Genomic DNA, 27,659 nt, shown 5'->3' with positions numbered 1-27,659 from the left:
CAGAGCGCCCCAAGGGATGACGAGGACGAATGGTCACAAACTACTACAAGATCGTTTCAGGCTGGACATAAGGAAGAATTTCTTTACTGTCCGAGCCCCCAAGGTCTGGAACAGCCTGCCGCCAGAGGTTGTTCCAAGCGCCTTCATTGAACACCTTCAAGATGAAACTGGATGCTTATCTTGCTGGGATCCTATGACCCCAGCTGACGTCCTGCCCTTTGGGCGGGGGGCTGGACTCGATGATCTTCCGAGGTCCCTTCCAGCCCTAATGTCTATGAAATCTATGAAAAATGTTTTAAATTGTACTGTACAAGAGAAGTGTCCACCTTGTCTTAATACTATACATTTAGTATGCCTTTAGAAACTACTGCAGACTTAAAATTGTTTTTTGAACTTAAAGGTGATTATCCCATTTGGGCTGTAGTATCCAGGGGCTTTTTCACTTTGTACTTAATTCTGCTTTCTAGAGAATATTTGAAGGAACCAAATAACTTTGCTATATGTCCTTACAGAAACCAAAATTCATAAATTAAGTCAGAGAAGAGGAAGTAATGCTGACACTCTACGAAGAGTACTTTTAACAACACAAGTGAAGGTAAGAAATTTTATGATAAATATATGTCTTTATAACATTACATATATGTTTATGTTTTAGTTCTGAAGCAGTGATGGTCATGTCTTACTTTTTCCCACTTATATTTATTTTAAAACTGTTTTTAGAAGTAGAGATTACAACAACAGCTTTCTGGTTTTCGTGGCATTTCTTTTACAGGTGGAATCTAGGAAATTTTTAATTGTATGGCAATTATAAGGATGCAAATACAAAAAGAAAATACAAAAGCAAAGCTTAAGCCTATTTTATATGGTCATGTCAAATTCCAAGATGTTTTGTAGACTTTTGATTTTCTTGTGTTCTTTTTTTTAAATAAAAATTATATGCAGTTAGTTGTGCTTGAGGTGGTGTTATTGCAATGTCAGAATGCATTTGTGAGAATAAATGTATGCATATGAGCATATGCAACCAACAAATTAAATTATAATGTATTAATTAGCTTTTTTATATCCTGTTGCACTAATCTGTTAAACATAGTAATGATCCCTTCATTAGTCTTTTATAAATACTACATACTAACCAAAATTATCTTTGGCATGTCAGGACACACAGTTTTTAGGATTGGGCATATAAAGTTCCTCGGATACCAATCAATTATATTAATGTGTGCCGGGGCATTATAAGCAAAAAAAAATAAAAGGGGGGGGGCAGGGAGTAATTAAACTTTTAGGATGACTTGCCTCTTTCATACAGATGTACTGTATAACATAGACTACATACAAGGAATTTTCATGTTAAAATTAACTTTATAGTTTGTGAGCTTGATATTAAGAAAACAGGAAAAATGAGAATTTCAAGTAATTATAAGAAAAATCTTTTAAGATTACTTAGAAAATACACTAGAAAAATTGTGGATGTCACCAAGGTTAGGGAAGTTTGCAAGTGTTCTGGAGAGTGAGATCAGCCTGATCTTGACAATTAGTAAAATCAGTCTGAAATCAAGAAGTGAACTTGTCTTTACTGAATTTCATGTTCTTGATTTTTGGACTATTTCCCAATTTGTCATGATAGTTTTGAAATGTTGTTTAGTTTAGAAAAGAGAAGAGGGAGCAAACGTAATGGTAAGTCTTCCAATATCTGAAAGGTTGTTATGAACAGGATGGTTAATCAGTATTCTTCATGTTCTCTGAGAGAAGGACAAGGAAAAATCAGCTTAATTTGTAGCAAAGATGATTTGGGATTGATATTAAAGAGAACTTTTGAACTATTTACAGTGGCCATGTACAGACATTCAGTTTCTATGGGGAGAATCGCCATTCTCTTGGTAGAAACCCAAAGCATGCAGATATTTAAGCTTTTTCCCTCAGAGAAAAAATTTCTATTCCTGGAGAAAAATAACTTGGGAAAATCCAGGGTTAAATTGCTCCCAGGAGAGCTTCTCTTGGGAAACCAAACATCTACACACTTTTCCCTGGTTTAACTTCTCCCAAAAACCAGGAGGAGTGGAACCAGGGCAAAGGCTCCCATGCCCTCCAGAGACTAGGGTCATTTGTCTGGAGAAGGCTGCTCTGCATATCCTGTAGACTGGGAGCAGAGCGGAGGAGCATCCACCAACTGCTCCCTGCCTGCTTCTCAGTCTGAAGCACCAGTGCTGGATGAGGCAACAGCATTTTACAAAATTTGCAACAATACAAAAAAAGTGCCAACGAATGGCCACATATTCTAAGCTCTGTAGCTAGAGCTTGACACAGTTGTTGCAGACACACTCTCTAGCTAGAAGGCAATATGGGGCTGGTCTGTAGTTCCCCTCTGCAGGTCCACTTTGCCCCCAGGCAAGTTTAAAGGGCTTGCCAAGCCAGGCAGGCTGACTGACAGACTTGCAGGACCTTTAAAGGTCTTGGCTCCCTGGCAGCCTGAGAGTCTTGTGCAGTTCCAGACAACCGTCAGCTGAGAGTTTTTATAGGTTCCGGTGCTTTAAAAGGCTGCTGATATTGGATCACCAGCAGTCCTTTTAAAGTTCTGAACATGCAAGCAGTATGACACCAAGAACAACTGAACAGTGCTTGGCTGCCTGTGCACCCTTTAAAGTATCAGCATGTTGGCAAGTTTGCATATGGGACAGACTTAGGTCCAGGACAGGGCCACTGCCATAGCTATTCTGTCCCCACTGCTTTGCTAGCAGTTTGAAGGGTGAGTGGGTAGCCCAAAAGCAGGGAGAAGCTCACTGGTCCCTGGGCTGCTCTCTCAGAGAGCACTCGAAAAGGCCCTGGCCAGCCCCTGCTGCCCATGGCTACACAGGGCAAGCTGCCAGAGAGGCAGTTTCTCTTTTTGGTTCCTGACAAATGTTCACTTTAAGGCATGATGAGATCTGATACACAACCCCAAATATTGCACTTCCTGCCATTCCATGTGTACATGGGATCTGATACCCTCCAGTGCATCTATTATACCCCCAGCTTGGTGTCATCCGTAAATCTGCTGAGGGTGCAATCTATCCCATTCTTCCAGAATGTTAATAAAGATATTGAACAAAACCAGCTGCAGGACCAACCCTGGGGCACGCCACTTGATACTGGTGAACCTAGGTATTGAGCCATTGATTACTACCCTTTGAGCCTGACAATCCAGCCAGCTTTCTGTCCACCTCGCTGTCCATTCATCCAACCCATACTTCCTCAACTTGCTTGCAGGAATGGTGTAGGAGATGGTATCAAAAGCCTTGCAGAAGTCAAGCTATATCATGTCCACTGCTTTCCCTGCATCCACAGAGCCAGTCATATCTTCTTAGAAGGCAGTCGGGTTGATCAAGCTTGGTGAATCCATGCAGACTGTTCCTAATGGTGTAGGTTGTAGCCATGTTAATCTAAGGACATAGGCAGACAAGATTCTTTGGGTAAATCTGATATCTTTTATCAAACCAACTCAGATAGTTGGAAAAATACTTCTTTGCAAGCTTTTGGGTACAATTATCCTTCATGGGGCAGAGGAAGCATCTGCAGATGGTCTATGCTCTTCCTGAATGGGAGTAGTAAAGCAGCCAGAGTAGTAAACGTATGCAAGAAAGCCAATCAATTAAAATGTAAATTGGGCTGGTTATTAGGTGAGAGACAGGTTGGAGGTGGGGTGGGAAGGGGAATGAATGTTTTTGTTCCTAATCACATTCTTCTCCTCCAAGTGCTTAGAAGTGGATTTTTTGGGAACCTGCTCCATTATTTTTCTGGGGACTGAGGTGAAACTGACAGGTCTGTAGTTCCCTGAATCCTCTTTCTTCCCTTTCTTAAAGTTAGGTACTATATTTGCCCTATTCCAATCGTCTGGGACCTCCCCCGATCCCCACGAGTTTTCACAGATGATAGCCAATGGTTCTGCAATCACATCAGCCAGCTCCCTCGGCACCCTCAGATGCATTGCCTTTGGCCCCTTGTACAGGCATGGACTTGCACACGTCCAGCTTTTCTAAATAGTCCCTAACCTGTTCTTTCACCGCTGAGGGCTGCTGACCTTCTCTCCAAACTGCTTCCTGGTGCAGTAGTCTGGGAGCTGACCTTAGCTGTGAAGACCAAGGTAAAAAGGCATTGAGTACTTCAGCCTTTTCTTCATTGCCTATCACTAGGTTGCCTCCCCCATTCAGTATGGGACCCACACTTTCCCTGACCTTCCTCTTTCTGCTAACATACTTGTAGAAGCCCTTCCTGTTACCCGTCACATCACTTGCTAGCTGCAACTCCAGTTGTCCTTCGGCCTTCCTGACTTTATCCCTGCATGTCCAAGCAATATTCTTATACTCCTCCCTAGTTGTTTGTCCAGTCTTCCACTTTTTCTAAGCTTCCTTGTATTTAAGCTCACTGAAGTGTGCTCTGCTAAGCCAAGCTGGTCGCTTGCCACATTTGCTATTCTTCCTGCACATCAAGGTGGTTCATTCTTGTGCCCTTCATTAAGGTTTCTTTAAAATACAGCCAGCTCTCCTGGACTCCTTTCCTGCTCATACTGGTCTCCCAGGAGATCCTACTCATCAGCTCCCTGAGGGAGTTAGTCTGCTTTTCTGAAGTCCAGGGTCTGTACTGCTCTCCTTTCCTCCTTTTGTCAGGATCTCAATCTCGTGGTCACTGCTGCCCAGTTTGCCATTCACTTCTACATCCCCTGCCAGTTCTTCCCTGTTTGAGCAGTAGGTCAAGAAGAGCATGGCCCCTAGTTGGCCACTCCAGCACTTGCACCAGGAAGTTGTCCACAGCACTCTCCAAAAACTTCCTGGATTGCCTGAGCACTGCTGTATTGCCCTCCCAGCAGATGTCAGGGTGATTTGAAGTCCCCCATGACAACCAGGGCCTGTGATCAGAAACTTCCTCTAGTTGTCTTAAGAAAGCCTTATCTACCTCAGCCTCCTGGTTAGGTGGTCAGTAGCAGACCCCCACCATGACATCACCCTTGTTGCTCTCCCCTCTGACCCTAATCCAGAGACTCTCAACAGGCCTATCTCCAGCTTCATACTGGAGCTCTGAGCAATCGTATGGCTCTTTTACATAAAGTGCAACTCCTCCTCCTCTTCTCCCCTGCCTGTCTTTTCTGAACAATTTGTATCTGTCCATGACACTACTCCAGTCACGCAAGCTGTCCCACCAATTCTCTGTTATTCCAATCACATCATAGTTCTGTGACTGCAAGGACTTCTAATTCTTCCTTCTTGTTTCCCAGGCTCTGTGCATTCATGTACACACACCTGAGGTGACTAGCTGATTGCCCTGTTTTCTCAGAAAGAATGCAGCTTCTCCTGTTGTCCCCTGCTGCTTGTGCTTCCTCCAGGTTGCCTGCTTCTCCACTTACCTCAGGGCCTTGTTCTCCATCCCCCAGCAAACCTAGTTTAACGCCCTCGTCACTAGATTAGCGAGCCTGTCTGTGAAGATGCTCTTCAGTCTCATCAGGTGGATCCTGTCCCTTCCTAGCAATCCTTCTTGGAACAATATCCCATGATCAAAGAAGCCAAATCTCTGCTGGAGAAGCCACCTGTGCAGCCATGAGTTGATCTGCAGGATGTGTCCACTCCTGCCAGGGCCCTTCTCCTTGACTAGAAGGATTGAGGAGAACAGGACCTGTGTCCCTGTCCCCTTCACCCTTGCATCCAGAGCCCGGTAGGTGCTCTTAATCTGCTCAGGGTCACCCCGGCAGTATCATTGGAACATCATGGGGTAGTAGTCAGAGAGCAAGAAGTCTCATTCTGTGACATCTTGGATCTGGGCTCCAGGCAAACAGCAGACGTCCTAGGACAACAGGTCAGACCTGAAGATGGATGCCTATATCCCCCACAGAAAAGAGGGTCCAACTACCACCACCCATCGCTTCCTCTTTGTAGCAGTGGTCTCAATCCTCCCCACCTTGGGGGTTCCTGGCCTGGCCTCTTCCACCAATGTAATGCTCTCCTCCTCTGTTGCTAGTGCTCCATATCTGTTCTCTAAGCAAACCACTGCATGTGGGGATCACAACAACGACTTGCTGCCAGAAGATACAAGCTTCCACCTTTCTAGGAGTCCATGCCCTCTTCCTTTCCTAGCACCACCTCTGGCAGTCCTTCCTCCACAGTCTTAGAGGTTTCCTCCAGCGTGGAGTTGATGAAGTCCTCATGGCAGAGAATGCTTCGGAGCCTTGCTACCTCCTCTTGTAGCTCTCTTGCCTTCTCCCTGAGGGACACCACCAGAAGGCACTGCTCACATTGCAGGCACTCCCCCAGCTGACTGACACTGAAAGGAACCTGCAAGCCACAGTCTGCACAGAACCAAACCAGGACCTGGGTGGAAGTCTCAACAGTGTGTGGTCCTGTCTGAACCACCTTACAGGTGAAAGTAGAGGAAGAGCTGGAAGTGGCAGTGGTTCCGGTATTATGATGTCCTCCAGCTATCTCTCTGGGTCTTCTAATCTGCTGCCTCTCCCTTCGTGTCTCTTTCCAAGCAGAGCTTTCCTAGGAAACTCCTCTGTAGCTGGCCTGTTTGCTGTTCCTTGATCTGAAGGGTTCCCTTTTTCCCTGCAACCTCTTTCCTCTCAGCAAGCTTACAGTAAAGGAATGTGAGAGCGTTTCCAAGCGAAAGGAGCTTCTGGCAGCAGGGCTCCTAGTAGAATGTCTGAGCTGGGGTAAGCAAGACCAGAGCCTGGGGAAAAACATAGGCCTTGGAATAGATAGGCCTAGGAACAGAAGCAGGTGAGCCCATGGCATGGAGAGGACTGGCAGACAGCAGAGGGCCAGGGTGCCCAAAGCTCAGCAAGGGAATAGAGCAGAGCCTGAGAGGGGCTGAGGCCATGGTCCGAGAGGGCTGGTAATGAATAACAACTGGTGACTGTGGGAACGAACTAGGGGGAGGTTAGGCTGGCCTAACCTCAGCTGGCCCAGAGAAAGAGAGAGGGGTCTGGGGCCCTGATGGAGAGAGATCCTGAGACCAGGAGGGGGTGAGTAGATAGGGCCTAGAGCCTGAAGCCTAATACAGGTAGAGGTGCAAGTGCCCCAAGAAGGGTGAGTATGAGGAAGGCCTAAGAGACCAGAACCCAGGACGGGCTGAGTAGGTAAGGCCTGAGGCTGGAGCCAAGAAGGGCAGGTGTCAGCTGGGCCATGGGGCTTGGAAGTCGGTAGCCGTGCCGGAGGGGTCTAACTGGCCTAGGAGTGGGGCCAGGGTCTAGGGCAGGGGTGGGCAAAATATGACCCATAGGCCAAATCTGACCTGCCAGGCATTTTGCTTCGATGCGTGGGCATACAGCAACTAATTGTATCCCACCCAGCCTACGCGCATCACTCCCACCCTTGTGTGAGGAAGGGCCTGACCTAGCCATCATACAACTTCCATTTGCGGATGCCTGGGTACCTGCTCAGCTTCCCTGGCGTCCCATTCACTCCAGGCACAGATAGAGAAGTGGTGGGAGTGGGAGGAAGATGCAGCTGGATAGGAGTGTGGGGCTAGGGCTGACAGCAGCACAAAGCCCGCATGCAGGAGGGCAGCAGGAGCATGGAGCTTGGGTGGGCAGGGTGCGAGTGTGAGAGAGGGTGAGGAGGTGTGGGGACCCCTACACACTCCTTCATGGCTCACAGCCCCCACCATGGGCAGCAGCAGCAGGCAGGGGTGCTTGTGTCCGGTGCGCTGCCACTGGCAGCACGTGGCTCTAGCCAGCAAAGAGCACAGGAGCGTGCGGCATATGCACAGCTCCTGCACTTGCTCATCACCAGGTGAAGCCCCGCACACTGGAGCTGGCTGCCTTCACCACTCCCTGCCGCGCAGGTCCCAGGACTCCATCAGGAAGCAGGGGCCAGGGCTCCCCTCCATTACCAATGGAGTCCCAGGACCTGCACTGCAGAGAGCAGCCAAGGCAGCCAGCTCCCTTGGTGGCACACAAGTACAGTAGCTGCACATGTGCCACACAGAGCCCCACGCATTAGGGGTGAGCATGCTGGACTGCACTCCTCACACCCACATACAGCTCTGGCCAGAGCCGGACAGCAGCACCTACGTGGGCCACAAGCACCCTAATCGCCCCTGCCCACTGCTGCTGTTACTGCCAACAGCAGAGGCTGTGCGCCGTGGAGGGAAGGAGTGTGGGGGGGGGAGGGGTCCTCACACACCCACACCCTGCCCCCACAATACACACACCCTGACAGTATACCCTATTGCCCCCCACACACTCCACCATACACACACCCACCACCCCCAACAACATCCTTACCCCCCCCCCCCCCCCACACACACACAATATACAGGAGTAAAACTTTATTTTTTTAATTATTATGCACCTCTATATATATTAGTCATCTCTATATACAGTACACAAATCCTGACAAAAGTATTTTTTGTAATAAAATTAAAACATAGTAGGTGTTTGACTTTTAGTGTAAGATTTGTTTTTCTTCTGATTCGAGGTTGACAACCCTCCCCTCCCAAAAGGAGTATTTCAGGGGGACCTGGGGAGGGGAGAGGGGTAGGACTTCTGGTGGCAAAGGTCAGGGGTTCAGGGAGGAATTCTGGTCCCAAGATAGCAACCAGGGGGCAGGGCACCTTTCAAGGGGTGGGGCTATCAACTGCTCGCCCAAACTCATTAAGCAGCACTCCAGCCAAAATAATTGCCAGCCCCTGGTCTAGGGAGACCAAAAGTCAGGGACCACTGCCAGGGACTGGGTGGGCCAAAGAGCCCATAGCACAGGAGGAGCAAGGCCTGTAGCCCAGACAGGGCATGTGTTAGCATATCATCTGCGAGGCATGGTACTGGGTACTGGGAAGGATGGAGCCCACGTAATTAGCCCTTGAGGCAATGACCATAGGTACCTGTGGTTGTAAGAGTAAGACCAGGCTTGGGAAGCTCTGGGCTAGTTTCCCTTTTCCTCAGAAGTTAATAACATCATGGCATGGTAAGTGAGTAAAGGAGAGAGTGCCCAAAGGGAGCCAGGTTAGCAAGGGCTGAGCAGTCACCAGGGTGCATTGAGACCACCCCAGGGACAAGCACTTGCTACAGTGTGGAATAACTTTGTGGCCTATTTACTGCCCTTGGTGGGAGGGGTGGTAGGAAGAGCAGAGCTGTGTGATACTATAAGGTCTAAGTAACATGCTAACTGTTCAAATTAACATGCAGTGCATGCTTGCCACAGAAGTTTCACAATAAATGAGTGAGGTGGGTTTGTCCTTTTTATCATATAATCAATTGATTGAATGTCTGGCATATTGCTACTTAATGTATGAAACTTGGTGAATCACCTGAGAAATGTAATATCTGCCAGGGGCCCTAGGTGCTGTCCTGATCAGGTGCAAAAGTACGTACAGATTTGTTTTTTGTTCTTTTACCATCAAGTTTGTAAGAAAGTTCAAAGACAGTTACATAATTCTGTTGCTCTAGACTTTGGTCCTGGAGTTCAGTATGTTTAACTTGTGTCTGATTCTGTGTGAGACATCTGCCATTTCTTTATTGCTTGCTAAATTACTGTGATTTCATTGAAATTAGAACTGAAAGGGAGTTTGATACAGCAGTAGCTCTCCCACAGGAAATGAGGACAAGAAAATACCGTAAATGGAAGTTTGTTTATAATTGAAAAACAGTACCTTTTTACTTTTGTTTGCCAAATATATAAGCAGTGTTTTGATAAATGAAAACTAGAGCTGTTTTCATCTTTCTGTTGTATGTATTTCTTTGGACAGAATCAGTTTGCTCTCCTCAATGCCCCAAAGAAAGAAACTTCTCAGATTGAAGGACCATCTTTAAACAACTCTTACGGTTTTAAAGTCAGTGTGCAGAATCTGCAGGAAGCAAAAACATTACATGAGGTAACTTGCTGCAACAATGCATTACTTTAATTTATTCTGTTTATCTTTAATTGGACTACTTTTATAATTTTATGAAATGGGCTGAGTTTATAAAGAAAAAGATGCTGAAATCTATCCTTATTCATCAGGGTTTGGTATGTCTGACTTCTAAGGAAACGGCTATATTGCTTATATCTGAGGATCTCAAAGCTCCTTCTTTCAGTAATATACTGAAGTACATTTCACAGCACCTTTTTTTGGAATAACTTTCTGGTTTATTTACTGTATTAGCATGAGCTCCTTAGTTGGGAAATTGAGTATTTTACTTTATTGGAAAAGTAAGTATTATCTGCCTTTTACAGAAGATGGAACTAAAGCATTAAGTTTAAAGAATTCCTAACTTAAAATCCAGCTAGTTCAGAAATGAATTAGTCAATTTGAAGTAGAGCTAATACCATCCTTACTGATTTGAGTAGTTTGCTTTGTTTGCTTTTTATTACGCTATGAACGACAAAAACAAGGGGAAACTGATTAACTTCAAAGGCTGGCAAATGCAGTGACCTGAACAAGCTGAAAAGTGAGCAAAAATATGTCATCTTTCAATCTTAATAATTAGATGTTACCTGTGACAGTGGTAAATAAAATTAAAAAACAGACATTTTGGAAAATTTACCTTAAGCGGGGTTTTTTGGTGTGGGGGGATGTTACCTCATGACAAAAACCACATTAAATTAAACAAGGATGAGTGCAAAGTCTTGCATGCACAAATCAGACTGAGGAATGACTAGCAAGGCTGCAGGAAAGGACCTGGGAGAGTCGCAGTGAATCATAAGATCAGTATGAGCCAACAATATATTCTTGTTGTAAAAAAGAAAAAAAACAGCCTACTGGGTTGTGTTAACATGTGTTATTTGCAAATCAAGGGAAGTAATTTTTTCCCCTCTCTGACATTGTTGAGACCTCAGCTGGAGTACTGTGTCCAGTTTTGGGCCCAGCATTTCAAGACGTATGTGGACAGATTGGAAAGAGTCCAGGGGAGAGTGACAAAAATTATTAGAGGCTTGGGAAACATGACTTAAGATGAAAGGCTGAAAACTAGGATCATTTAGTCTGGAAAAGAGAAGAGTCAGTGTGGGAGGGGGCTGAAAAGTCAAAATATTGAAGGGTGGTTATATGGAGGGGTGGAGATAGATCAGTGGTGCCCAACTCATCCAGCCCCACAGGCCATGATGAGTTGCACAGGGCCAGTCTGAGGGCCCAAATCGGTGCACAAGGCTGCAGTTAATGCTGCCCCTATTCCATTGATACAACAGTTCCAGACCCGTAGGTAACACCATGGACCAAATGAGACAGCTCCAAGGGCCAGGTAAGACAGACTTCTCTGTGGCCACAGGAGACATGGAAAGGAGCAATGGTCTTAAACTGAAATAACAGACTTTTTTTTTTTTTTCCATATAAGGAAGACCTTTCTCACTATGAGGTGGTTAGGGCTACCCAGAGGTTGTGGAATATCCATATTTTTAAGAGCAGGTTAGACACTTTACTGAGGTGATTTGAGTTGGGGGTAATCCTCCCTTGAGCTGGATTGTTGAATTCGATGACTTCCTGAGGTCCTTTCCAACCCTATGATTCTGTGGGGGGGAAAAATGAGTACCCCTGACAGATGTTACTACTAAAATGATTTAATCAGGTTAAAATTTGTATTTAAAACAGGTTTGCTTTTCAGAATGATAATTTATTACATATTTAGATCCCAGTAAGGATAGATAAAATACTGAGGATTCATAATATTTCCAAAAATATTATTAATGCATCTTTATGATTCACTGTGTTATAGCTTTTTAATGAAAAAGCTCGGTATATCCAGTTTGACTTACGGTGCATGAAGCAGGACCACAAAAGCAAGTCTGTAACAAGACTGCTGCACAGTGTGGTTTGTCAACAGTATGATAATGACTGGTAGAACTACAACCAGTTGTAGCTAAATGTAAGCTTTCGTTTTAAATTTTTTTTTGAGGTTTTGAAGAAAGTTGTTCCTGAGTCTGCTGACAGACTGAAACTGTAGTTGATTATATTGTAGCTTTGTATAAATTACTGTAACAGTTTCTAAGAGAAATCTGAGCTGCTCAATTAATTTCAAATTTGTTAAGGAAGGAAAAAAAGGAATGTGGTTGGAGAAAACATCTTTCTGCACCTCCAACCCTTTCCTACCTTACTGTCTACCCCTACCATGTATCCCACTTTCAACACTGCTGTTATTCATCTTTATCGATTCATGCATCCTTGGATTTACTTCCAGTCTTCTGATTTCTTTCAGGCCCAGTTTCTACCCTTAAACCAGTGTTTCTCAACCATGGTGCCCTAAGAGCAAGGGTGCTGCAGGGTGCCACTGTGTTAGTACTGTTAGGTATATAAATGTGTTTCACAAGATAAACCAAAAGATTTCTTCAAGTAGGAATCCATAGTGTTAAATATGTCCTGACCTTTTATATTTGTGATGCTTGCAACAGAAAAATTGCTTTATTATTTTTCTGTAGTCAAAAAATGAGCAAAAACTAAGAGCTAGTATTTTCTGAGTGGCGCTTTGAGTCTAAAAAGGTTGAGAACCAAGCCTTAAACTTTAAACAAGCAAACTCAGTTTGAACTACTTGAAATGTCTACCTTCTTCCCATGCTTTCCTATGTACTAAGGGGGGGGGGGGGAAGGGGGAGGTCTTTAAAATATTCTAGGTCTTTCCTATTTTACACTCTAGAAAAGGACAAGTAGACTTTTCCCATTTTCAACTTCTAAGTCAGGAGTCAGCAATCCCTGGCACATGTGCCGAGCTTGGCACACAAGGCCATTTTGGTCAGCACACCACTGCCAGCCTGATCTCTAAGCAGCTGCTGCGAGCCACGGAGCCAAGGCTGCTCCCAGCGGGCAGCTGGGAGGCTGCAAGCCCTGCTGCAAGCAGACTGGGCTCCGTGGGCCGACTGCAGCTGGGAGGCTGCAAACAGCTACTCCGGACTCTGGCATGTCGGCACTCCAGCACCTTCCAAGATGGACATTGTGGTTTTTTCGGCACTCTGGCCAAAAAACATTGCCTATCCCTGTCCTAGAGCAAGGGGTAATACCTGAACAGAGAATAAACCTTCAATATTAATCATTTCAAATGAGTGCAATTAAAAATATAGTAGGTCTCTGATAACCTTGCCCAATGAAATTAATATTTTTGTAAACGTGTGACATCCAAAAATACAGTATTAGTAAGTTTTGTTGATATTTACCTGTGATATGCCAGCAGTTTATATACTTATAAGAGGCCCTTGTTGTTAATACAAGTTAATTAATTATAAATAGCTTTTTAAAAGTTATTTGAGGACATACCCAAACCATATTTTTACCTGTTTTTTATGTAGGTCCAAAACCTTACACTCATCAGTATGGAGTTACATGCTCGACCTAGACGGGACTTGGAGCCAGATCCTGAATTTGATCCTATCTGTGCTTTATTCTACTGCATCTCATCTGACACAGCACTGCCAAATACTGATAAAAAAGAAATCACTGGTGCTATAGTGATTGATAAAGACAGAACAATCTCAAGCCAAGGTTCTTATATCTTTTCTTTTTTTTCCTTAGAGTATTTTATGAAAATATTTATTTGCTAATAATTAGTGATTAATAAGCAGTATGGTCAAACATAATATTATGTTAGCTTATTTAATTCCTCTTGTGACTGTTGGGTGATTGGCCTTATTAAGCCTAGATAGTTTTCCTGCTTACATCTTCATGTAAACCATTGCAGGGGCTATAAACCACAGATATGATGAAGGTATGCAGTTACCTATGTTTGTGCACTTCAGGACAAGCCCCTGCAGGTTCTAAAAGTGTAAAGAGGAAAACTTACAATAGTCTCCTATTCAAATTGCTGGTAGCTGCAAATAGAAAATGTTAAATCAAGACAGTATGTTTAATATTTTGCTTGAGGGTTATTTTTGTGGTTTTATCTGATCCTTTTAGGATCTAAACAGGGGCCCTTATTGTATTGTACCTTTTTGGCTTTGTTTAGACCAGTGATACTCAACCTGTGGCTCTAGAGCCGGATGTGGCTCTTCATGGCCCTACAGGCGGCTCTCGCAATGTAGGCATCTGATCGGCGCTCCACTCTATCAGGCAGCGCGGGGAGCACTGAGCAAATGGACCAGCAGTGTGGGAGTCGCTGAAGTTCCCCCCCTTCCATAGGGGGGAAGAAAAGGAGCTGCTGGGACCCCCCCCACAGGTAAGAGTAGAGATCACCTCCCACCCAGCAGCTGGGGGGCAGAATGGGAAAAGACATGCCCTCCCCCAGCCCCTTCTTACCAGCAGCTAGGAGGGGATGAAGAGAGAGAGTGCTGTTGGGAGAGGGGTTGATGATGTCATATCATGATGTGTCAATATGTGATGATGTTTGATGATGCAGCATCATTACACATTGAGGTAACATCATGTTGATCACAATGTTGGTACTTGAATTTAAGTGCGCTACGATATCATCTAAATAAAGAAGTGGCTCTCCAGCTGTTAAAGGTTGAGTACCACTGGTTTAGGCTATTTAAAAAAGGCTTTTTTTTAGGTTTGTTCCACAGAATTAAAAAGTAGCATTATATAAGTATACTAAACCACAAAATACTGTCTAAAATAAAAAATGCTGCCAAAAACCTTCCAAAAAAGATTCATTTTAAGGCAAAATTTCCATCCTCCAGCTGTTTCTTTGTCAACTTGTAGGAATTTTATGGGGTTAGCCCAAGTCCTTAATATTATGTTTAATGTAGTTTATTTTGGTATTTGTTTCTATGTTAACATTTTTCTGAATACTGTAATTATAGTCATTATGTTGCTAAATGAGATTTGCCACAGTATTGGAGTCTTATGGCTCCTCAGAAGCTGCTGTGATAAATTATGAAGAAAACACTTTAAGTAAATCTGGTAATATGTTTAAAAAACAAAACAGAGTTCCTGATCTGCAGAAGATTTTACCAGTAAAGTGAAATATTTTATGTAAATGTTGTAATAGTATTTATTCCTCTTATTGGTGTATACTCAATATTTTCTTAATGAGGGGCTCATTGAACTCTTCCTTGGGAGATGCTACAGATTATGGACCATCTCCTTTTATTATACTATTGCATTTTAAAGTTTTGCATTGTTTTAAAAAGTAATTTTGCTAATTATACTACTTTGAGTTGAAGCAGTCTACAGATATGATCACACGGCAATTTACTTGGGGGTAAAAGGAAGCAGGTCTTTACTATAGGTCATGTTCTCCACTATAACCACTTGTGTGCACTCTTGCTCCAGAGTAAGTAGAAGTTAAACCATGGTTAATTTCCCCTCTTTCACTGAGGGCTATATTATCACTGTTTAGCTTCCACTTTCCATAGGGAAAGAGTACATCCACAGGCAGTTAGCACAGAGCAGCTGGTATGTAGCAAAACCGTGCCTCTTTATCTAAATGATTTGCATGTGTATATCCTAATCTGACACATTCATCTTCGATCCAGATCCATTGAAAACTTGGTATCATTGTCTTAATCAGAGCTGTTGCAATCTATTTTATAAGGGACTGTATATAGAATACTAGTTTTCTATATTACATTTCTTCTCCTAGGATTTTTTCCTGCAGAGAAGTTAGTGCTCAGTAAGCTTCCATCTGAATTTACAACATACTAGCTATTCTGTTTTAATTCCCTATGCAGACACACATAAGTGTGTCTATATGGAGAGTTAATGTGACATAGCTGATGCATTGTAAATTTGCACATGAGGTTGCTCCACACTAATCTTTTTATGTAGAAAAGGCCATTATAATTGGCTATTTTATGTCTTATCAATCATTGAGATATTTTTTTTACAAAACTGTTATATAGTGCTTTTAGTCTTCAAAGCACATTAGAAAGAACTGCTTTCAACTAGTTGAATGAATTCCATTAAAATAAACACTTTTGCATGAAAATATTAAATGCTAAGCTCTCGCATAGCATTTTTAACATTTTTCTTCAACTATAGATCTCTTAGCCTGTGGCTTGTGGGTACAAATTGTTGACATTTGTTAATCTGACAATTTCTAGAAAATTCTTCCCTTGTGGTTGAAAGACTTGGAAAGCAAAATCCAGGAAATCTTGTGCCTATAGAGGTACTTTTTGAGGGAAAAAAATTGTAAATGCTTTTCTCATTTAATGGAATTTGTATTGCATTTTATTTTAAAGGATAGGTTCGACTGGAGGTGTGGAATTTATTCTAAAATTTAATGCTATCTCACTTGCTTTCTAGGTAGCAGAGTCCAGGCCCCCTTGCTCGCAAGATCTGGAGTTACAGGACTAGAAGTCACTTACACTACTGATGAGAGAACTCTTTTCCAGGAAGTAGTGAATATTGTAAAAAGGTAGCTTATCTGTCTGTTGTGCTTTTATTTTTCAGGCATGGTACAGCAGATTTTAGTTCCTTCATCCTCTTACAGTCTCTTAAATATTGATTGTTGTTGTTTTCCCTCAAAGGCTCATTTCTAGAATGGACAAGAATGGTGGTCTTTTGAATAAAAACATCTCTGCTTTTCTTTCCACTGAAAGCAGGCATTTTAAGATCCTCTTAGTTAAATTAAAGCATCCAAACTAATGTGCATCAATAATCTTGTCATTTTAAAAACTTTCCTAATCATCCCAATGTCTAGTTCACATTTCTTAGTCTTCATCTCTTGCAGTGATGAAAACTGTAGAAAAACCTGCAGATACGAAAGAATTTTTGTAGTTCTGTCAAAAAAAGGTCACATACAACCTTTGTAGGAAAATTGAGTATAATCAGTAGATAACTAGTTTCTTTACTTAGAAGTTTGTCTTCTCTGAATGGGGATCTATCTGGCCTGGAAATTTCTGGGGTGTTTTTTCACACCCTGGTTCCCCCACTTATTTCTTCCAAATCTTGAAGGCCTATTTTACAGCACCCTCTGGTGGTGCTCCTATGGAACTGCAGGCACATCTCCACAGGCCTAACTGCCAAAAGTGTGAAGTCCTAAAGTTAAAAGGAAAAATAAACACTAAACCCTGACTCAATCGACTGGAATACAGTTTCAAGAAAAAGGTGTGTACTAGGCAGAGTACATTTGCAATTCTCTCTCTCTCCAACCAGAAAACCTCTGATGAATGACATGGACCAACCCCGTGAAGCCAGAATAACAAAAGTTGCCGAGAGCAACCAGCTCAGGGTGGGTCCCGACAGAGCAGCAGATCCATGTTCAGAGAAGATAAAAGTACAGGTAAGGAAACAAATTTTATTTTTCTTTCCTGGAAATCTGGTGCTCCATCTGGCTTTGGAAAACTGCTAGAAGTAGCAAGCAACTTTAAAAAAAAAAAAAAAAAGAAAAGAAAGGAAAAAAAAGAAAAAGGAAAAAAAAAAAAAGAAAGGAAAAGGTTCTCCAACATGGGAAAAGTTGAAAAAGGATATCAGATGGCAGTCTATAACACCATGTCAAAGATAAGGTATTAGACTTTTTATTTATCCATGAAGAGCATCAAAGGAGGACTCTCTGACTGTACATAAGAAAGCATCATTGGATGAAGAAAGCATGCTGATCCTGCACTTCAAGAGGGATTGCGTTAACAGCCAGGTAGCTGCGATGGGAGTCAGCAACTTTATCCTCAGAGCTTGCGTTTAGGAAGCTTGTACCATGGGAAGATGACAATTTTAGTCTACATATATATATGTATAAAAGCAAGAGCAGGGGAGAAGGGACTTTGTTTTCTCAGTTTGTTTCCCCCGAGTATAACACCAGTAGAGTACCAAATTATTACTTTTTAGTTTGCTGCAAATAACACTTTACCATTGGACTACATTTGCAGCATACAGTTGTTTTCTCATTGAACATGTATAATCTTAGGACATAAAGGAGGAAAGAAAGTTGAATGGATTAAATGGAAGCCTGCATTTTTCTAGATCATAAAACGGGGGCTAGCCTCAGAACAGTTTTACCTGGGGGAAAAAATTAAAGTAAAGATGCTTAATTGGAAGTTGTGGACTTTATATATTCTCCTTACTGAAGTGCTCAAATGGAAAGTGAACTAATATTAAGAAAAAGGCATTTCCCTCAGGTTCAAAAGGAGTTTTAGTAAGCATACTTAGTATGGGGAGAAAAAGGTTTCAAAATGTCTTGTGTTGTCAGTCCTAGCAGGTTTTTCTGCTTTGTTCACTGTAAGTGCCAGGTTCTCTAGTTATACTAATAAGTCAACTTGATATAGGATATACTGAATTGGAGGAAGAAATCAACCAGATCATATTCAGGAGATGTTACCACTTAGGGTCTATGGAGCAAAACTCAAAGACTGAAGATCCAGAGAAGTCAGAAGACCTTCTGTGTATTAATTTGTAAAAGACTGAAAAGGTCTTTGGCTGGCATGTTGACATCAATCTTGGGAGCGATAAATTCTGGAGCATCATGAAGTGATCAGCATATGACTGCATCTTGCTTCTAGGTGATCTTTGTGACCACCTTGGATATCAAAGACAAGGGTGACAGAATGTAACTTCTGAGAATTATCAAAGGGAATAACAACCTATCTGTTCAGAATACTTGTGGATTGCTAATTCCACAACAAAATTTATTAACTTGGTGGTGGACTGGACAGCAAACAAATCCACTTGTGGAAAGAGCCATCTCCAGGCAGTCTCAAGATGTATGTAGTAGTAAAGGATGGGTCCAGACATTTCAAGCACAACAGAATCCTTTTTTAGGCCTTTTCTTTTTTTCCATTTTTTGTTCTGTTTTGAGGCAGAACTCTGGTTTCTTTCTGTATGAGTAGTTGCAAATTCTGGAAGAATGAATCAAGGGAGGCAGACTTGCAGTCTCAATTTTTGGTAGCTCCGGGGGAAATTAGTACCAAGCTGAGCTTTTTAGGGAGGATCATTTATTCCTGTTTCATATGAATGGCCATCTGAGATTCCTGATTAAAAAAAAAAAAAGTCTGGTCATTTGGATTTTTCCTGAGTCTACCAGTGATTTTTCCCTTGAACAAATGACCCAAGGGCTCTACATCAGTTAGAGGGTGCACAGCATTGGCTTGTTGGAGGTGGTGTCAGTTTCATTACCTCATCAGAAAGTTATGGAATGAAGGAGGAGTATCATCTAGAGGACTAGGTAATAAGGATATCTTCTGCTCCAGAAAGCCCAGTTATTGTGATGAGTTGAAATCTCATGTAGTTCTAATTTTACCAAGAGATCATTCATTGAGTACTAAATCTGGATACCCTATTATCTCATATTGACCACCAAGATAAATATGGGTGCCCACAGAGCAGATGAAAAACTGAAAGTCACTACCTGGAATTAACAGAGTCTATCTGATTGACAAAAGATGGCACATAGCACATCAAAATAGGCCTCTGAAATGAATCCAGAGTTTCTCTCAAATCAGTTGCAAGTGTTTTCTGTTGAAGTCCTCTCAACTCTTTGAATATAACAACAAGTTTGGAGTATAAATCAAAGTGTTTCTTCTGATAGAATTAGGAAGATTATGTTAAAGGAGATATTGGATAAGATGAGAAATAGCCTCACTTTTTCTGCTGGGAGAGGATCAGTAGGAGATGTGTCAATTGCTCAAAGAAAACAGGAACACTCATGGACAATAGGAGCATAGATACTCAGGGTAATTGTGTGGAGAACAAAGGAAAGAGGTTTTGAGATGCTACCTAGATCATGTAGCAGAGATGATAGAAAAGTCATCACTGATGTCTTTTCTAATTTATTATGAGGGCATGTCTTTCAGAAATGAAATCGGTCAAAAGCTGTAGAGATATTCTGGAACTTTCCTGCAAAATAAAGGTAAACCTGAGCTGGTAGGGCTGTGTTGTCTTGAAAAAGGATACTTTCAAGGCAGCATAAACTGAACAGTTCCTGGACTCGATAAAAACGGAACAGATGAAAGGATTGTTGGTCAGTCCTTGCACTGTTGAAAGTTATGAACTTGGTAAAATGTCCTGAAGCTTGCTTGCTCTAGCAAGGCTTGGCTAGGCATAGCTTGGCTAAATTAGGCGGGGCTTAGGCACACTGGTCCAGATTTGGTAAGGTTTTTTGGTAAGGTCAGAAACTTAGTTAAAGGGTGGTCCAAAAAATAGTGTTTGTGGTTTGTGTTTCAGCCAGTTGTTTCTTTCTCGAAGCGTGCTAAAAAAAAAAAAAAAAGCTGGTTCTTTGGGGGAAGGAAAATTTGCAGGTCCCAGTCCTCTTGATTCAAGCAGACCTGGTGTTAAAGGATAGGCTATTCTACATTTCTGAAAAAAGCACATGGAAGATGTGGACTTTGCATTGGGCTAGTCTCTACTGAGAGGTTGAGTTGCTTGGAATTTTTACTTGTCAGGGTTAGACTGTCCATAATTCAGTCTTTTCCAGAGATTTAAAAGATTAAGCTATTGTCTCAGGATGAGACAGGAAAGGTCCTAGAAGCGAAGATGAAATCTGTTCTCAAAACTGAAGGTGGAGTGAGTCTGTCTTCTAGAACCTGAGAGAGCCCATTTGAGGTGAAATAACCCGAGTCAACTGACTGATCATCTGGAGTGGGATATTCCAGTCTTTGACCAAAAAGCCTGATGATAATCCATTGCCTTGGAGGAATCTTTAAAGGAGCAGACTGGTTTTGATGTCAATTTTGTCCTTACTGATGGGATATTGGAAAGGGGGACAGAGACTCTCAACTATATTGCTAAGAGATGATTGCTGAAAAGGAACATCCATTCTTTTAGATGATTGGGAGCACTCACAGCTTGAAGTAACTGGGTGGCTTCTCTGTGTCGAGACAGCTGATAGGAGGCAATTAAGAGGAACAAGAGCCAGAGGTTTTAGCAAAATTCAATTACTTGAGGTGCAAGACCTAGGGAGGGCAGTAAAGAACTCAAATTAGAAACACCATGGTGAAAGATTAACTTCAGAAGAATTGGAGAACAAATTTCAGTGGCAGTGGAGTAAAGAAAAGCATGATTACTAAGTTGCTCCGTGGTGAGCAGCTCCCCACAGCCCAGCAGTCTCCTGCAGCCTGACTTGCACTCTGTTGACTGCAGCAATGTGGGGGTGAAGCTGCAGGGCCCACAAATGTGTTTGACAGCCAACATAGAAAAGTGAAGGGGTTCTGGGCTCTTAAGGTTGTTCTTGGGACAGTTCAACATCTACTGATATGGAGAACAGCTCTCTACTGCTAAAATAAATTAATCCCTTGTTCTACTGGAGTAGAATTTCTTGGTGTTGAAAGGAGGCCAGTCTGAAGCAAGTCAGAGGAAATCAAGGAAGTCTAATCTGGGACTTAAAAAAAAAAAAAAAAGCCCTGTAAAACCTGTCTGTCTGAACCCAAAGGCAGTATGCTGGAGAAAGATGTGCCTGTAGTTCCTTAAGCAAACCACTAGACAACACTGGTAAATTGGCTTCATGAGAGCATGGTCGAAAGGAACTTTGCAAGAACTTTTTTCTTGGAACATCAAAGATGGGAAAACTAAAGCCTGATGGAGCAGCGGATTCCAATGAAAGAGAAATTAAAATGTTATGGGCCTCTTCACTTTTAGGGTAAATTCTGCCTCTCCACCCTGTTCAGAGGTCCGCAAATGCAGTAGAAAAGATATTGTTCTGCTGTGCAGTATTTTAAACAAATGCACACTCTTCTGCATGCCATAGAGGTAGGGGAATCGGGAACAGATGTGACATGGAGAGAGTCAATGGATTCACTGCTGCATGGTTCACCACCATCCTCCAAAGTAAGGAAGCAAGGGGTACCTTCTGAGAGAGGATATAGAAATATATGTAATGGGGTACAGGAGCTCAATATCTTCAAAGATTGTGTTTAAAAACTAGTCATTTTTTAAAAAAATACAAGCCTGTTTTGCTATATTAAACAACAGTTCTTTAACACTTAAAACTTGTTGAGTGCTTTTCCATGTAAAATATCACATGGATATTAAATTAGCTAAATTTTCATATTAGATACTTTACTGTATGTGTATGGCATATGTAATGTGAAATTTTGGCTAATTTTTCTCCACTGTACCACCACATTAGATGGTACAGTGGAGAAAAAATGTACAGAAAAATATACAGAATTTAAAATGAAGATGTCTTAAAGGAGGTACAAAATAACTTTTCCCAGGACAGCAGTATCTTCCTTGTCTGTAGAGGCTACCTCTAAGAATGTGTTCTGACTCTACATTGCCAGCTCTGTGGGTTTATTTATCCTTAAAGCTGGGGTACTCAATCCCTGGCCGGCACAGCTATGGCATGCACTTGGCAACTAATATTGCCACCCTGTTGCAGAATTCCTAAACCTCATGCAGCTGGGTTGGGGCCAAGCCATGCACCCCATCTCCCCTCACAACCTTGTGGCCAGACCAGAGCTAGGCTCTCCTCCCCTCACCACACGCATAGCCAGGTTGAGGCTGGGCCATGTCTCCTCCCTCCACACAGCTAGAATGGGGCCAGGCTACACCTGTACCCCTCTCTGCATGGCTGAATCGGGTATTAGGGTGCCTGCCTTGTGCTGGATCAGGCCCACTGGTCAGTTCCAGCTTGTAGACAGGCTGGACACTGCCCATCTAGCCAGGGAGGCAGAAAGGTTGAGTGAGCACCACTGGACTAAAGCGAACTGGAAAAAAATTCTTTAGTCTCTAAATACTGCCTGTATTGTGGGTCTAGTCTAAATTCTTTTCTTGAGTTCCCCCAAGTTCAGCAGAAGAAGGATGTGCAGTCAGGAAAAACAAGCGCTAGGAAAGAGAAGGAAGATACAGTGTGAACTTACTATTCATTGGAATAAAAGGAAATATTTACCATAGAATGGAAAGGAAGAGGAAATGACAGAAAAGAAACACTAGTGCTGTGTGACCCTTTCTGACTAGAGAGGAAAATAAGCTTTTTTTTTTTCTTTACAGAGTGGACGATTTGTTTGTAACTAACACTGCATTTAAATCCTAGTAGTACAAATTCTGCTTTTCATCTCTTCAGAGAGGTTGGCAACAGTATGCAAACTAGTTTCAGTGCCTACGCTTTTATTGCAGCAGGTGGTGCCAACCAAAGGGCACTCTGTGCTGGCAGACATGCTTCCCACCCCAATCGCATTTTTCCCAGCCAACAGCTCTCAACTACCACCATTAAGGCTCATCAGTTCTTAAAACTGTGACCTGAATGCTATTCCTCTTAAGGTAGCTTTCCTGGAGAGGAGGGCAATATGGGCTTCCTGAAACCTTAAACTATAACACATGATTTCATAGAAAGTGGTGAGGAGGAGTGCAGATAAAGTATAGAAAGCAACTGCAGTATCACAATGCAAGTATGGGTAAGCCATTTCCCTAATATCTCCTTGCAGTTTTTCCTCAGTGACCACTGCCAGCATCAATCAAATAAATTGTGCGTCATCTTATAAGAACCATGAAGTTAGCACTCTGACTGAAAAGGGATTTGTGGCAATTGTCACTTGACTTCTGTCTCAGGTCGGACGGGCCACCTGGGGCTTCAGCCATGAATTAGCCATAACTAGGGACCTACTGAAATTGCAGTTTCATGGATTTTGTGAAATCTGGCAAGTGGGCAATGCCCACAAAAACCACAGAGGGAAAAAAAAACTTACTGAAAATAAAATGCTAGCTCCCCAGCAGCCTAGTGGGGCAGGGAAGGGGAAAGAGTGATGTGCCCCCTTGAAGTGCTGCTGGCAAGATGGCTATCGTCCCTGCATCTCGCTGCTGATTGGCTGCAAGGGCTGCCTGTGATGTGGTCCTGCTTCTCTCTACCAATCAGCAGCATGGGTGGGGGCCACATGACAGGAAGCTCTTGCAGCCAATCAGTGGTGAGAGGTGTGGCCACCCCTCATATCAGCAGGTAGCTGCTCCAAATTTAGTAGGTCCTTAGCCATAACAAATGGGGTCATCCTAAATAGGCTTTGGGTCTTACGTTGAAGAAAAAATTTTCTTGACAGAATTGAAGACACTTATTATGCCCAACTACTAAAATATCAACTCTGAGCAAAAAACTAGATTTTTCATACATAATCCACCAGTCATAAAACTGGTATTGGCACTAAGGTTGAAAGGTTAACTAACCATCTCTACAGGAAACAGAATCTAAACTCTTGAGTATTGTATCAGAGGAAGTAAGGAAGAGTTCAGGATTTGATACACGTTTTGACTGTGAAGGCGACATGACAGATTATTCCTACAATTAGACCTGTGTAAGCCAAAACAAAATTTTGATTTGACAGATATGATATAGTTTCATTCCATCATATTCTACAGTAAAAGCACTTTTTTTAGGGAAGTAAGAAAGGTGGTAATAATATGAACAATTAAGCTATTTTGTGCTTTCCGCTATAAAGGATCTTTGACCTTTTCATGCTTCCACTGTATTTAGCAAATCTTTATCTAGCAGAGAGAAGCTCTCAGGCTACATAAATAAATGCTTCCAGTTAATTTTGCTAAATGAAACAGTCAAATAGGCCATTTCGCCTCATCTTGTTTGCATTCTTCAGGAACATTTTGGCAGTCTCCAAAATAATACGAGCATTTAAAGACAGGGCTGACCCTGAGAAGTAGCATGTACGTGTACTCCTGGAAGCTGAGTGCAGCTGAGAGGGGGAGGAAAAGAAAAGAGCTGCTCAGCTTTGTACCTTTGCTCCATATGGAACAAGAATGCTCTCTGGGTGATATTTAATGGAAGTTGTTCCAATTGCACATAATTACTTTTTTTAAATATTTTTTTTCTTTAAAATATGAGAGAAACACATGCAAAGACTTGTATTTAAAAAATAATTATTTCATTAGCAAATTTAGGATGTACCAAGCTTATGGATATCTGGACAATATTAATTCTGCCCTTTAGTGTATATGCATTATGATCCAGCTTGCAGTACCCAGGCAACTCACAAATCTTTTTTAATGCATTTATTCTCTCAACACCCTTGCAAGGTACCATCACTGCAGGTTTATAAACTGAATCGTGTAGAGACAAAGGACCTCTATATAGGGAAGTTCTGTGCTCAATAAATGCACTAGGCTAGCTCATTAAGTTTACTGAATGCTAATCATGTCCATGTAGGAAAGTAGTACTGAATAGGTGGTGTGCCATAAATTTGCAGCCTCTTACTGTGCATTGACTTCTCTATGTAGACAAACCCTTAGTGGCTTGCCCATTCAGCACATTAATTTTTAACTTGACGTGCTTGACATCATGACCTAATTAAGTCATTTCACATCACTTAAATATATATAACATTTTAAATACTTAAATTGGTTTTCTTTTAAAATTGCTCAAATATACCTGAAGGTTTCATAAGGAAATCAAGAAGTCTTATTTATATTTATATACCAACTTCCATCCTGAAGTAGGGACTGTTTTAATCTCATTTGGAAAACAGCACATTAGGATCACTTTCTCCATCACTGTTTATCAGTACACAGCACTTCTAGTTAACTGTTTAGCACACAACTTAGATGAAAATTCTGTATCCAGTTACAACAAAAAGGGGAATATTTGTAGATCTAAATAGTAATCCTTTGGAATTTGGTCAGGCAACTGGGCAAGCCTGGTTGATACTCCTGCTCTTGCAGAAAAAAGCTCTATAACATCTTCATTTATCGTTCATGGTAAGGAAATCAGTCATGTGTCTCAAAGAGAAGACAGCCTCTTCTCCAGCTCAGTGCCTTTTAACAAAGTATCTGTTCAGTGCTAACTCAGAGAGGAGGGGCATCCCAAGCAATAGTGAACATTCATCATGTAACACCAGACACTTTCAAGTCTCTCAAGTAAGAAAGGCAGTTTTCACATTAAATTATCGCACCATATGTTGGTATTAGTGAAAGTTGTTTTTCCGCCTTTGGACAGTGTGAAACAATCTTCAAATACGAAAATGATGAGAGATGAAATTCTCTAACACCCCCTTCCAAGAATACCCATTATAGTAATCAATTCACAGATTGAGAAATGCCACTACCAAGTTAGTCTGCTAAAATTAACAGGAAAATTGATCAGTCTGTAATGTTTACTATATTGTTGTTAAAGATGATTAAAGATATTTTTTTCCTCTCCAAAGCTCAGGTTGGAAAATCTATACTGTTTCAAAACTTTGATTGAGAATGTGCTTTCTCTGAAGTAGCAAATGTTAACTTTTTAATTGTGATTCTCTTGCTAGAAAGCAGTGAGGTTAGCTTCCTTTCTTTGCCCCTGACAAATTCTGAATGACTTTTTACTCTACTACAAGCTGATCAGGGATCAGAATTCAGTAATTTTTGTTTTCCTTAGTCTTGGCAGCAAAGGGTATTTTGGCATTTAAAGATAAATTCCAGACTTCTTAACTTGCTATGCTAAGAGAAGGCTCATGGTCGAAACATTTCAATATTTAAAATCTTAGCTGAAACCTTTTAACATTTCCAAGGTGTCAGAAAATGTAAAGTAGGAAGGAAAAATACTTTTTCTCAAAATCAAAACAATATATGGTAGCACAAGATAACACATATTCTGTAATATATACAGATTACTGCAGTAGAATTTGTTTCACTTAAACTTGGCTATTGGTGAAAGTAAAAACGAAGCTACTAAAATTTGAAACCTGTAGCAGTAGACTAGAGAACTCATTTTCAATGCGAAGTTATCTCAAAATCATTTTTTTTTCTCAAAAGGATTTACTCTGTTTCTGTTGTACCTCTTGTCAGTGAAATTCGGTGACCAAATCTCCAAATCCAGATTGAATCAGGAGACCCTTTAATCTCTCCGAATCAAATCGGAGCCCTCCGAATTGATACTGACACAGCTTTAAATGTTTTTTTCTACATACCTCTATGTAGTGCTATGAAGTACTTCCAGTCCACTTCCAGGTTTGCCACCAAGCACGTGGGATGCTCCATGCACCCCAGCATCACAGTGTTCACAAGCCACTCTGGTACCTCAAGGCATGTAGAAAACACACTTAAAGCTGTGTCTATGTCCGAATCACAGATTCTACGAATCAGTATCAAATCTTAAGAATCAATTCAGCCACATCTAATCAGGAACAGTGATCCGAATCAACGAATTGAATCACTGCCTCTGATTCGGGCCAAATCTGAATTGAATAGGGCCCACTTCACACACCCTTAATGACTATACTCCTGTCAAATGACATCACAAACTTCAACAGCTGCCCAGAATCTGTGTTGCCAGGGGTGTTCAGAGGTAGCAAAGAGAACATAAAGGTAGAGCTAAAAACTATTAAATAACTATTGTTAGTCTTATTAAAAGTTGGCAGGGAAGTACTATAATACAAATATGAAGATATAAAGGCAAAGACTAACATCTACCGCTTACAGAATAAGTTGTGGTAGACAATACTGCTTGCGCATGCCCACCAGGCTTCACTTCTTTGTCTGTACTCAGGAAAAAGTTTAGGTCCCAATCCAGCTTCCAACCTTGCCAGTGTGGGCCATATCCTTAAATAAAGTCCCAGTGAAATCAAAACAATTCTGCACGTGCCCATAAATTATAATGACAGGTCTTGAGATGGTGAACCAATCAGAGTGGGAACCATCTCATTTCTAGGGATCTGGGTTTTCCGTTCACAGAGGAAAAATACAGATTTTCTCCTTCCATGGAGACAAACACAGATTTTCTTTTACAGGAGAAAAGGAGGCACTGGTAGGCTTCCAAATTGCCTTAAAATTGTAAATATAGCAATAAAACATTGTGTTCAACTGATAACTGTATATATAGTAGGGTTTAATTTTAATCATGGAAAAATACGGATTTGGGGGCATTTTAGTTAGAAAATTTGGGATTTTTAAACAGAAAACGAGGATCCCTGATCATTACAAACCTGTAGAACTGTTAGCATACTTACATGCTTTGTTAA

At 41.8% G+C, this 27,659-nt stretch overlaps 1 protein-coding gene across 1 annotated transcript in view; it reads left to right on the top strand.

Annotated features, from left to right (window-relative positions):
* REV3L (REV3 like, DNA directed polymerase zeta catalytic subunit) overlaps positions 1 to 27,659 on the top strand; it is a 216,269-nt gene that overhangs the window by 143,220 nt on the left and 45,390 nt on the right. Inside the window, exons 15-18 of the mRNA XM_059732984.1 lie at positions 513 to 595; positions 9,709 to 9,834; positions 13,212 to 13,404; positions 16,105 to 16,216. Coding sequence (XP_059588967.1) covers positions 513 to 595; positions 9,709 to 9,834; positions 13,212 to 13,404; positions 16,105 to 16,216 — 514 coding nt within the window. The remainder of the gene's footprint in view (positions 1 to 512; positions 596 to 9,708; positions 9,835 to 13,211; positions 13,405 to 16,104; positions 16,217 to 27,659) is intronic.

Source organism: Alligator mississippiensis, chromosome 1, assembly GCF_030867095.1.
Source record: "Alligator mississippiensis isolate rAllMis1 chromosome 1, rAllMis1, whole genome shotgun sequence".
Taxonomy (NCBI): Eukaryota; Metazoa; Chordata; order Crocodylia; family Alligatoridae; genus Alligator; species Alligator mississippiensis.
This window is presented reverse-complemented; position numbering and strand designations above follow the sequence as displayed.